Raw genomic sequence first — 13,287 nt, forward strand, 5'->3', positions numbered from 1 at the left:
TGCTAAGCATATACATTTCTTAAACCCAAAACTAGCAATTGTTTGGTGTTCATCCAGGAAAATAACATCTATCAAATGAGTAAATATTTTAATGTTAATGGTTATAAAATAACTAATATTAAACTCTTTAGAAATTATCCAGTCTGTATTGCTATGTAGCATTTTAAAGATTAAGAAGCATGTTAGCCAGTGAATGAAGAACTACCAAAAAAAAAAGGTAGTAGAGAAAAATACTTCGCTTGAGTGTGTGAATTTTTTTCCTTCAACTAGTTTTACATTAAATCATAGGCTTGGATTAATGAGCCGTTTTTCATTTCAACTGCCCTATCAAACACCTACTCATTAGTCAGCAGCTGAAAGTGTTAGAAGAATGCACTACATCTGTCACTGGCAGCATTTCCTACCAAACTTGTTTCCACTAAAGCTTGGATAGAATCCATGAAAATAGGATTTAAAATGTGGCATTTATTTTCTAGATTCTAACCTGTCTCTGAATTCAGCTTAGATCTCTCTTAAAATGTCTTTTATTATGCCTTCATTTACAAAAGGAACATTTCGTTCCATTGCATAGATCCTCATTATAATCAGATCTATACATTTTTGCTGCTGCACTGAACTTCTTTCTTCTTAAGACCTCGACAGATCAAACATTGAATTTACACACATAAATATCAATTAGTGTTTGTTGGATAACTAGCATGGTCTCAAATTTCTACTCTTAAATGTAATTTTTACACTTTGTTTCTTTAAAGTGGTATGTGTGACCTGTGTAATAGAGCCACAGACAGCACTGAGTTTGGTGTTATTTTGGTGGATTTTGCATAGGGCTTGATTAAAAGTGTGCCAGTATCTGAAATGAGTTTCCGCAATCTGGCCTAGGAGTTAGGTTTTGGTACCAGATGCTAATTTTAAAATAGATTTCTTTTAAGGTAATGATTTTGTGTTGTACAGCTTTCTGAGCTCAACCAATATCTACTGGTTTTTCTCCCTACCCCCACTTACAAAACTACTTAAGTATACAAGATTGGTTGAAGGAAAACTTGGCACTGTTGAACCTGTGTGCTACAGTGACCATGCAAATATTTGGAAATCCAGATAGAGACAGGAAATCCAGTCAGCAGCAGACGTTTACCAATTTCTCTTTTAACTGATTTTTGCTGTACTAGAAAGAGTAAATACTGTCAATTTTTCAATGAGGAATTGTCTTTTGCCATGCTTCAGTCTTGGGAATTTTTTAAGGAAGCTGCATGGATTGTTCATATGCCTTTCATTTATCCAGGTAAGGATTTTTTCTTATCTCTGTGTTTCTCTTGATAGCTAGGTATTAGCATGGTGTTCACAGCCTCTGTTTCCTTGAAGAGTTTCCTCTTGGCTGTCCTTTGGAATTGAGTCAGAACCTAGTAGGAGAAGCCCATATCCTTCCTACTGCTATGGTTTCTCCTCCAGAATGTGTAGTATCCAGTACCTTTCCTTCTCTAAAACAAAGTTACTGTCTTTGAGTAACTCATTGTTCACGATTGTGATGAGACCCACATTTTCTTTGACATCATTTATGTATGTGTTGTGTAGGCTGTAATTGGAGTGGGGAAAAGTAAACTATATTCCTCCTACCAGAAAAAGCAAGTCATGTTTATTCCTGTCCCTTTTTTGGGTGTCTGTCTGGTGGGCCAGATAATGGAATCAACATGGCTCAAACTCACCCTTTTCTTATTTTAACTCTGCTCAGTTTCCTAACCTGATTCAGCCATGGAGCTGCACAAACCTGTGTACAGCAATTTCAGACAGTTGGGCACCTGTGCCTCAGAAGAGAGGGGTTTGCAGCAGTAGCTCCTATAGGTTTAGCTCAGCTTACCTGCCATGGAACACAGTCTAAGTTAGCAGAAAACTAACCTGACAATAAAGTGGCTTTCTGTCGCTTAGGGGACTGCACCAACTCAGCTGTGGGTCTCATGACCACTGAAGCAGATGAGAGCAAAATATTTTCAAATGTAAAGCAGAGAGGAGTGCAGGAAGGGGCCTGAAGCAGTCTGCAACAAGGCTGTCTTAGGTTGATGAGGAATAGCAATTTCAGCAGTTTGTGGAATTATGCCTTTAGTAACCTTAGAGCTCAGACTAAATACACTCTCTTCCTCTCTCAATCAAAAAATGAAAACTCATATAGTCTGAGAGGTAACCAACCCAAGTGACTTCATGTCAATAGAAGTTTGTGCAATTTTAATTATGTTGTTGATTCTGTCACTGTCAGTTAGAATAGTAGGTGGTGTAGAATGGAAATAAAGGCAACCTTTGGGCAGGTGAATTTGCTGTGTGTGTTGTGGGGGGGATGAGAAGCAGGGTGGGTGGTTGTTTTTAAAATCAACAACCCAAATGGAATGTTTGTTCTTGAAAAAGTGGTACATCGCCTCCAAGTGTAAAGAGTATTCATCAGCTATAGTGCTGGATCCTAACTAAATGACCTTTAAGGTCACTTCCAACCAAAACCATTCTATAATTCTAAAAAGTTACACAGTTATATCCTGAGAACTTTATAGGATTTTTCCTTCATTCCCATCATTGGAAAGTTAGAACTGATGAGCAGGGTTCAGAGGAAACCTATAATAGCTACAGTTTCACTATGCTGTCAATATGGTTTTTTATTCCTTTAATTCTAAAAATGGATAGCTGAAGTTAATACTGTTTTTCATTTTCTTGCAACAGAAATGTCTTCATAAATTTGTTAAAGTAAGCTCTTCTTCCTTCCATTGATATTCATTAGCTCTGTTCCACTTGCACTAATATTCTTTCCCTTCCATTAAGAAGTCAATTCCTAACTCAATTTTCTTTGCAATTTTTTCCCAAATGAAGTTGCACAAAATAATTCAACTTAAGTAAATATTTTCCTTCAGTGGCAAATCAAATATTTTAAGACTGAAACAAAGAGAGGGTATACAAACCTCCTGAGTAGAATGTACTCTCAATCTCTCTGTACAATGGTGAGAAGACTGCAGATGTTAAAAAGCAGAAAGTCTTACAAAGATCGAAGTACTTCAGCTCCACTAGTGCCCTGTCAGAATTACACCAGAAGTACACTGAATAATGGCTGTTTTAACCAGTTTCTCAGTGGTTTACTAAGTACTGGACTCAGACCTAACAGAGTCCAACAAAGAGGAAGAAATGAGAACAGGGTATGTGTTTTCTGCAAGAGAAAACTTACTGAATGTGACTGAGTGTTCTGCCAGTAGAAGTGCTAGTGCTGTGAATGTCACATTTACTCTCTCTAATGAAGAGCTTTCTAGGGGGCTTGACTCTTAAAGCATTACCTAAAATTTGCTAATGAACCTTCAACTATGAAAGCCATGCGGATGTGTAAATTGGGAAATGGCACTGTAACTAAAGTAATGTTCCCTTTTTGGTCTGTTGTTAAATTGTGTCCCTGGGGACCAGCAGCCTTCCTGGCCATTTAATCTTTGCAAGGAGTTCCAGAGAGAAAGAAGCAGCAGCTGACCATTAAAGAAAGCAAAGACATGAGTACAAAGGAGGCGTGATAGAGCAACTGTTCTTAAATGTATGGTTACCAGATAAACTGGAATTTTAAACCTAATTTTTGATGCTTCATACTGTGGTTTACTACTATAAAATAATCTAATTCTGCTTTAAGATGGGAAAAAACCCCAGAATTTGCTACAAGATCCTGCATGTGAAAATATTTCTTAAAATTACTCAAGTTGTTTAGTTTTTTTCCTTCATACATCAAAATCTTGTAGAAAACCTTGTTTGAGGTCAGTCTTGGTTTTATTTTTCAGTCTAGGTTTTTTTAAAGGCATATCTCTATGGTAGCTTTTCGTTTTATAAGGCTGAAACTCACATTGAATTTGGTGATTTTAAAAGTCTCTTCCAGCCTTGATGATTCTGTGATTGTAAGGTATACTCAAGGGATAGATAAAAAAGTTTTTGAGGATACACATTCCCTGGTTTTGCCTAGATTGTAAGGACAAAGGATTTGAATCTCTGTAGTCTTAAAGAAAAGGTTTAAAAAGTTCATGTGGTTCATTTTGATGTTGTCAAAAGCAGGATCAACTACATTTATGTTACACATTATGTTTGGTGATTTTTCAAACTACTAGAAAGCTTTCAGTCTTTTATTTTGTTTCAGTGTGCTTATTGTGAGAGGATTTTATTTAATTTCTAGCCTATTCTTCCTTGAGGTAGGATGCATTTACTTTTTGTAGTGAATGTAGAATAATTAATTCCTTCCACCTCCATAATTATTCTTTCAAGTACTTGGATATTCTCAGTCAAGTCCCTTCTATTTATAAAACAAACACACCAACAACAAACAATCCACACCACATCAAACAGAGGAGCTTTATTTTTTTTTTTTTTTTTTTTAGCCAAGTAATATTTTACAGATTTGTTGTCTTTGGGCTTTCTCATCATGTTTACATCCAGGATGTACTACTTTAAATTTGGCCTTGTCAGCAATCACTAAGTCCAATTGATTTCTTATGGATGATATTCTTCTTTTTTATATCCCAGTTAGTCTTTTCCCTTCAGCAATTGAATAATATTCATTACAGCACTAACTCACCTTTGACAGTGTATTATTGTAGTGTGATGTAATTTTTCTAACCAGGTACACATATGCCCTATAATTTGTTTTTACTTCAAATTTTCATCAGCAAATTACCTAATGGAAAAGTCTCTTCTGATGTGCACTTTTTTTTTCCTTTTCTTTTTTCTTTTCTTTTCTTTTTTGAGTAGATATAAGTTAGGACAGTGTCATAGATTAAGTAATCTACATACTTATTTGCACTATATGGGACATACAGTATTTGGGGAGAACGATAGATGTGGAGAGTAACAAGTAACTGTGCCGATTTCTCTGAACATCACTCCAAGCAGACAAAATGGTCTTTCAAATAACTCATTGTAAAAATAAGTGTGCAAGTCTCACATGATGAAAAAAAGGGTGCTCACAGGTATTTTTGTAAATACCTTAAATAATCAAACTAATAAGTTCAGAAATTGTTATACAGTGCTTTTTTTATTATACTTCTGAGATTATGCAGCAAAACTCTTTTTCGTATGCCTATATATTGCTTCTTAGTCCTTTCCTTTTCAGTAATAGTTTAAAAAGTTTTTTATAATTACTGATCTTTTTAGAAAGGAAAACGAGTATTTTGCAAAATCCAAATTTAGCAACATTAACCTAAACTGAAGGCCGATCCATTTCTAGATTAAAAGAAGTATTCTGGTCCATTTCTAGATTGAAAGAAATATTCAGCATGAAACATGAGGTTTTCATCTGCTTGTCATATGTATGTATATCTATTCATAATGTACATACTAGCAACCAGTGATAAAGCAGTTCATGGAATGCTTGTGAGGTTTTATATTTCTAAATAACCAATAATAATCCAAGGACCTGTATTTTACTGTGAACTACCTACCTTTTGCTATGGCCTTTGGAAGCTAAAGTTGTAAATGTTACCCTCGATGCTGTGTTTTTCCACGGTTAAACTGAACATCGGTTTGGTGATCCTGGGAAACCTTACTGAAGGAAAGGCTAAGGAAAGAGGAAAATAAAAATACATGCGCTCTTTCTAGCAGGTGCTGCTGAATATTATTGAGGGGGCGGGGGTACAACAGCAGCAGTGAGATCATCCTGGTAATAATAAGAAACCCAAACCCAAAAGCAGCAGACCCGTCATCTCCGCAGCCGCTCCGCCCCTGCCGCGGGCGGCGCGGGGCCGGGGCCGGTGCGGGCGCGGGGGGAGCCCCGCACCGGCCGCGCTCATTCGCGGCCTCCTCGGTGTCATTTGAAGTTGCTGCCGTCGGCCAATAGGGCTCCTCCCGCCCGCTGACATCACTCTCCAGCCAGTTCCCTCCAGCTGCAGAACGCTTCAGTTTCTGTCTTTTTTTAAACTAAAATGGAGGCTGGTTTCTTGCCTTAAGGAATACAGTGCCGTGCCTGCTGGAGCCTAGATGTTGACATGTAACAGAGCTGGCAGCAGGATGGTGGTTGACGCAGCCAATTCCAATGGGCCGTTCCAGCCCGTGGCCCTTTTGCATATTAGAGGTGAGTTATTGTGCGTGTGAGAGTGAATCGAGACCCTCTGACGAACGAATAAATGGCTATTGTGGAGCTCGGAGAAGGGGAGCAGGAAGTCCTTTGTAGCTCAGTCCCTCTCGGTTTGTTACAGCCGCAGTAAAACCAGCGGAGAGCAAAACCCATTTTCTATTAAATGTGTTTGGGGAAGATTTAAGAATTCGTGGAGGCATTGCATACATAGTTAAAAGCAGGTTTTACAGCTTTCTGCCGTAACTCTCCCATCCCCCTTCCAAGCTGTGCTGATGTCAAAGGATGTGAAGTCACTACCCCAGAAAGGTACTGAGGGGGGAGGGAAGAGCCAAGTTATCCCTATACCGTTTCTGTAGAATAAGGTCAAACCTTTAGTGTGCTTCAAAGCCTTCTTTTGTTTGAATTGTTCAGATAGAGCTCCCTTAAAGTGCACTGCAGCTTGTAAAAGAATTGGAAGTGTTGTCGGAGAGGAAGGAGGGGGAAGAGATGTGACACTTACTATGAAAATATCCTTTATGTATTTAGAAGGCATTTCCTAGAAGAGATGTGGTTTGGCTTTAACAAGGAAGCTTTTATGTGCCTACTGTGTTGTGCGGTTCTGAATGTTCAGTTTCTTCACATAATACATTCTTTTGGGTTTATAGAATTAGTGGATTGCAAATTACATTTTATATAATTTGAAAATACATGTTGGTATGACACTTCTTTATAATATTGAGTGTGTATCTCTTGTTTTGTATTTTTTTACTCAGTAAAATTTTGCATTGTGATGATGGTTTTTTGTGTATTTTTTTAGCTGGCTCTTAACCAACCAGTGCCTTTTTTTTTTTAATATCTTCCATAGGGTGGTTCTGGTTTAGAACTTTATGAAGGCAGAACATGTATTAGCTGGGATGAGCACACCTTGAACAATGGTATTTATATGCAAGAAACATAGCTAATACCGTTCTTAATTACCTTTGCATCTCAGCTTTCACTGGCATAGGCTAGATGTTAGTACTGGAAAGATTTTTTTTTTTATTATTAACACTCCATGCATTGAAAAAATTTTGCTTTGGAAGCTTATAAAACCCCAACTGTTCAGAAGTCTGTTCCTTTAAGTAGGAGCATGGGTGTTCAGGTATTTAAAAATTATGAATTCTCTTTACCTTTTAAAAGAGCCATATCCTTCTCTGTCTGAAGTGGCAACGGATGAATTCTAGAAAACTAGTTTTGATCTGTGACTGGGAAGAAATGCAGTAAAATTCCTTTGATTTCAAATAAGGGGACTATGCTTGTTGTCAAGAGAATATAAATGGAACTGCCTGACCTGTGGACAAGCCTTTGCTTTTCACTCTGCACAAATCATCTTAATTTAGATGCTGCCTTTTGGAAGAGGAAAAGCACCATCTTTTAAAGGTGCAAGTTAGGAAAACAAACCAAGATTGGAGTCAGAATGATGAAATATTGCAATGATTGTCCTTAATCCTTTGTCTCAATATGGTAACAAGGTTCTTGTCATTGAACTTCCTATCCTGCCTTTGCTCCAATGAAATACATAATAGTGGAAACAATGAATTTTGAGAAACTGTTCTGAAATTTACTTTCCCAAGACCTGTTTTTGGTGCACTGAATAATACAGTAATAAATAAGAGGTTAAAGGGTTTTGTGGTTTAAGGCTTTCTTTGGGTGGTATGGTTTTTTTTCTGTTTCATTGGTTTCAGTTTTTTAATGGCTTATGAGAGTAGACTTTCTTGTAAGCAATTAAAGAATAACTGGGTGATTGTTTGTTTTTCATTTTTCAGGTGGCAGGAAATAAAATGGGTCTCTGGTATTATAGCCCAGAGGGGTTTTTTGACATTGGGAGAGCAAAACATCTCTTCCATACATACATACATGTGTGCAGAAGTTCCTTTGGGTTTTTTGTGGGTACCTCATGTCGCCAGCTGCGCTGGTGCTACCAGTACTGATCCTTCCAAAATGAAGCCTATCAGAACAATACATACAAAATTAATGGCATTAAAAATTAACTGGTAGTTCTGAAGGCTACTGACATGTTATTACTGTTTGTTCCAATGCATGCTGCTTTTACAGTTGTCCTTTTGCATCGTCTGTTGTAATATAGGATTAAATTTCTAGTAGAAGTGCTCCTCTTGGCAACTGTAAGAGCTAAAACTTCAAGGTCAAGGCGGGAGAGGTAGGGCCATAAGCCCCTTGGGTGTTTGTCATAGATACAGTTTGTTGAAATAGAAGAACTATTTCTTAAGCACCAGTTTCATAAAATCTTTAAAATTTTGAGATGATGTAGCTACCATATTTGAACTCAGTCCTGCTTCTAAAAAAAATGTGAAACCTTGCTTCTTTGAAAATAAAAATTGCAATCTTACTTTTAAAATAAATTCCAAAGCAATTTCTGTACCTGTAATGTTTGCAGAATGTAATGTTTCAGAACAAAAAGGAAATTTTCAGCTAGCTCTGATATCATGCCAGATCAGAACCTTTCTCCTGTGCATCCTGAACTGTAGGCAGCTTTGTTGTCTGGGTTGCTTACAGCTTTGCTGAAACAACACAATTGGAAAAACAGATGCAGGTGTTTTTTAAAAACTACATTAAAGTCTTGTGAATAGGAAATAAGAATGTTAGAATTTTACTGATTGCCATTGCTGACATTGGTATCTGCAACATCACCAAAAGAAGGAATAGTAGGTACTTGTAGGATAGGAGGTGTCACGGCCACAAACATCCCATCCTCCTGCAGTTCATTTGGCTGCCGGTGCTCAGTCATCTTGAGTATGGTGCAGCCATGTAATCCTGACTTAGGCTGCTGTGGAAACAGCTGGGAGTCTTGTTGGGGTTCCCCTTTGATTAAGGAGCTGTCTTTAAGCTCAGGCCCATGGCTTTGGTTGTTGCCTCAGCTGGGTTGCAGCCATATGGTTGTCCTGTCATACGCCTCAGTGATCTGGATCCCGGTGTGTTGGCTACCCAGCTTGGTGTGTCCCTCTTCACTGTGCACTTGACCCTGCTCAGTATCAGTATAGCTGCTCTCCTTCCTTCATTTAGGTACTGCAAGACTGTGCCCTTTGCCACAACTGTAGACTGTTGGCAGTTGTTAGAGAGCAGCGTGTAGAAATCATAAATGGAGAACGTGATTTTTGACCCATTGTTGGAAAATAACAAGCACCAAAAGAGCCTAATCCACACTAAATGCAAGTGGTGTGGCACCATTGATGTATATTGGTTGCTTGTGCTGAAAACACTGGCTCAGTGAGAGTGATTGGCCTGCTGGGTAGTGAGTCTTTGGTTGCTCCATCTGCAACAGGCTTTCCTGGGGGTCCAAGTTATGCTACTGCTGCATTGGTCTTTCTAGAGTACAAAGGTAGCTGAATGTTAGCGTTGAGTTGATTGTCACTGATTATCATCATAAACTGAAAACTTAGTTGTATTGGAAAGATAGAATGCTTCCAGGAAAATTACAGTTTCAGTTCAAGCAGCTGTTACAGCCATGGAATAACCACTGTGGTTTGTGATCTTGGATAAAGACTTGACCTTGTGAAACAAATGTAGCTAAAGGAACTCACCTGCATGGAGAGCTCCTTTAGGATCTTTATACATCCACAGGGCACTAGCTATCAAGATGACATTAAGACAGCACAGAGGGTTAATAGGCATTATGCATTTAGCATTTTTACCGCAAGGAGGGAAGCAGAGTTTTCAGGATGAGTCCCTCCTTATGGAGCCCTTCTGGAAGCTGAAGCCCTAGGGTGATGGAAGTGCAGTCAAGGCCCTGACAGGAGGAACCACATAAACAAGGTGAGGCTTGGGGAAAGGAAACATTTTGATTTCCGTCTCAGCACTTCAAGCAGAGGAAGTATCTGTAAAAGCAGCATGGATTAGGACAAACAGTAAACATTTGTCACTAGACTTCAGAGTTACCAGTTCATATTTACTGTTGAGTGTTGTCCTGCTCAAAACCATAACTGTAGGACAGAGTGCAGTAACAGGTAGAAAATAATAGTAATTAATTCTGTAGGCAGAATATGAATGTTCAGAGGAGCAAACGTTTTTCATTAGGAATACAGTTCAGTGTTGATAAGAAAAATCTCTTAATACTGTTTTATCAGAGTGTAGAAGTAGCCCAGATGCCAATGTTTTCCTGAACTCAAGACAAATATTTGAACAAAAGACATATAAAACTGTCCTGATTTGCAATGGCAGAATTAGCAGAATGTAAAGGTTACTTTAATGGCTTAGTTGCTGACTGGCTGGAACTGGTAGTGTCTGTTCATGCTTTTCAAAAATTATTTTCAAGATGTTTTGCAAGACGTACTGAAAGTTGTGTGGGAAGAAGGGTGAGAACACCCTGATAGTTTGTTAACTCAAACTGATGCTTCCTGTAGGCCGTAACATTTCAAATATCTCGTTGTCCATCCTTCTCCTCTGCCTTCCAGAGCAGCAAATGTTTTTTGAGAGATTTTACTTGTCATTTTTTAAGTTACTTTAGATTTTGTGGGAGATGCTTTGACTTTTTTTCAAAGATGATGTGATGTTAACTTTGTACATTTTTTCTGTGTTCCTTGTATATATTCATCTTGAGTGAGGGATCACGGAAGGTAGTTCAGTTTCCATCTTTATATAGTGTTCTCCAGGGCAAAAATGTCAGTGGTAGTGTTGTTGTGATGTAAATATCTGAGTATTTCGGTAGAAATTTGCATGTTCCTCAAAGGTGATGAAAGATCGTTGCTTTTTCTTAAAGGAAAAAGTCTTTCATTTTAGAAAGAATCCATCGTGTGTTTCTTTGTCTGGAAAAATAATTGACCTGAAGATACTTCTGTCTAACCACACTTGCTAAAAACCGTTGCTAGACTGTTGCTTTGCAGGAATTGTATCTGAGCTAAAATAAGAATAAAAAATTATCCATTTGTAATTAAAGGGGAGCAAAGCCCAAAGCTCGCACTTCAGAAGTAGTACAGACCAAACTCAGCATGAAGAACAGTAACCATTTACCTCATGATGTACAAAGGAGGCTGAAAGAACTGGATTTGTTTGGCCTGAAGGAAGGAAGGTTAAGGGGAGATTTGATCTTTGACTAACTGATGGGAGGGTGTAGAGCACAGAGCCAGGCTCTTCTCAGACATCCACAGTAAATGAATGAGAAGTAAGCAATATGAGTTTGCAAACACTGGAGATTGCAATTGTACACAAGGTGAAAATATTTTCACCATAACATTGGTTAAAAGCTGGAACAAGATTCCAGAAGGGGCTGTGAAATCTCTGTGCTTGGAGGTAGTTTGACTGGACAGTGCTGAGAGCAGCTGGGTTTATGTAGTGGGGGATTAGACTAGCAGGAACGACTGTCCCTTCTGGTGAAGATTATTCTATGGTTCTGTCATTCTTTGGTGCTTGTGGGACCAAAAAATGACTGGCCTTGCTGTAACTTAAAATATCAATTTTAAAGTACTTTTTTTTTTAAGTTCAAAGAGCAATATTCTTGCTGTAAGCTCTCTCTTTTCCTGTTGTCTTTTCTCTGTAGTTACTAAGGCAGACTTTCATATGTTTGGTGCTAGCATGCCTATTAGTAGTACTTTTACCTCTGTTAATTCTCAGGTTGTGGTGTTAATGGCGTTTTAAATTATTCTTGCCATGTTTTAGCAAACTGTTAAAGATGAATGACTGGAACTGCTTGCAGTATTAAAAATACTGGCATGCTAAAAGGATGTTTTGTTCATTTCTAAATCTTCAGTTAGGAGCTCAGCAGCAGTCCATAACTCTTCTGAGTAAGCTAGAATTATTAAATGTATGCAGGCAGCTATTTCACCCACATTTCTTTACATTTATCAGCTTTTGGAAAGATCTAATAGATTGAATTAATTTGCTCAGTATTGTGAGATTTTTCTCTAGATTTTTTTTAACAAGTTTGAACTGACAGTTAGTACAGCTTTTAACAAACTGTGTGACCTTGCTATTCATCTTCTGTGGTGTTTATGAAAATGTTGAACGGCGTCATTTCTAACACATCCTTACAACATTTGTAGTAATCTTCCTGCATTATAACAACATTATGTAAAAAATTTAAAAGTCCCAGGATAATTGGCACTTACCAACTTTCTAATACTTTCCAAGAACTTGATACATTTCAAGCATAATTTCCTTTACCTATGCTGAGTTTGCCATTTTGGGGGTAGGGTATTAATATTTTATTATACTCTGAAACTGGCCTATGCTGATTGTAAAAGCATACCTAAAAGTCTCAACGGCACCTTTCATTATACTGTTTTTTTCCTCTTCGTATATTCTGCAGCAGAAAATGAATCTGGTTTATTCTTTTTGTATTTTCTTTGTAACTGTAATACTCACCTGCACATGCATCTTGCACCTTCCACATAAGTAGGTATTTTTAGGATGATGAACTTACTTGGTCTGGGGATGTATGTTTATTTAAATCTTAATTTTCTTTATTTTTTTAGCTTAGTTAAATTCAGTTAACATTTAAGGTACAGTCGCTCTTTGTTGAGGGAAGTGAGCAAAGTCTTCCTGGGAGGAAAGGTACATAGAGGAGACATCTTCATTTCCTTCAGAGATGCTTCCATAGTAGTGATGAATTGTGTTAATTCTCTATGAGTAGATTTAAAATTTAAAATGGAAGGCTTGTTTGTACCTTTGGAAGTATTTCTATGCAAAAGACCTTCAAAACTTCTTTTAGCCCTGCCAATTCAATAAATGGGGTTTCCCATGGTCAGCACACATGTTCTATCCTGCTTTGTGTGTCATAGTTGTTGTCGGGTTTGGATCTAATAGCTCATATAACTTGGTTAAACCTCAGTTGAGATTTAAAGGAGATGAAAATGCTTGTTCTTCCCTTTTCTCCCCTGTTAGCGAACTATAATTTGGTAACCTGAAGGGATGAGAACCAGTATCAACCTTGTGTTCGGGCTGTTCCTTCCTACCAAGCTACCTGGACTCTCCTGGAGTTCGTAGTCATCCATCTTGCCAAAAGTTTCCAATTTCTCATAGAAAATACTCAGCCACTGCTGCTCTTTAACATTGCTTAATGACTTGTACACTTAATTGTTAGCTTTGAAACCCATCCCCTGTTTCTTTCTAGAAGTGTTGCCTCAAAAAGGAGAAAGCAAGGCCATCTTCCTCAAGGACAAGCAGCAGTTCTATTTTTAATGAACCTAGGCCTCTTGTATATATGAAATTATGAGAAGTTTTTTATCTGTTAGTATAAGATAATCTGAATTATCAAA

At 37.8% G+C, this 13,287-nt stretch overlaps 1 protein-coding gene across 4 annotated transcripts in view; it reads left to right on the top strand.

Annotated features, from left to right (window-relative positions):
- Positions 1 to 13,287, top strand: part of PPP2R5C (protein phosphatase 2 regulatory subunit B'gamma) — a 77,983-nt gene that overhangs the window by 23,199 nt on the left and 41,497 nt on the right. Inside the window, exon 1 of one of the 4 annotated variants that reach the window (XM_069018281.1) lies at positions 5,882 to 6,058. The exons of the other annotated variants lie outside the window; for them this stretch is intronic. Coding sequence (XP_068874382.1) covers positions 5,965 to 6,058 — 94 coding nt within the window. The 5' untranslated portion in view covers positions 5,882 to 5,964. Of the gene's footprint in view, positions 1 to 5,881; positions 6,059 to 13,287 lie in introns of those variants that run through there. 4 annotated transcript variants of the gene reach the window in all.

Source organism: Aphelocoma coerulescens, chromosome 5, assembly GCF_041296385.1.
Source record: "Aphelocoma coerulescens isolate FSJ_1873_10779 chromosome 5, UR_Acoe_1.0, whole genome shotgun sequence".
Taxonomy (NCBI): Eukaryota; Metazoa; Chordata; class Aves; order Passeriformes; family Corvidae; genus Aphelocoma; species Aphelocoma coerulescens.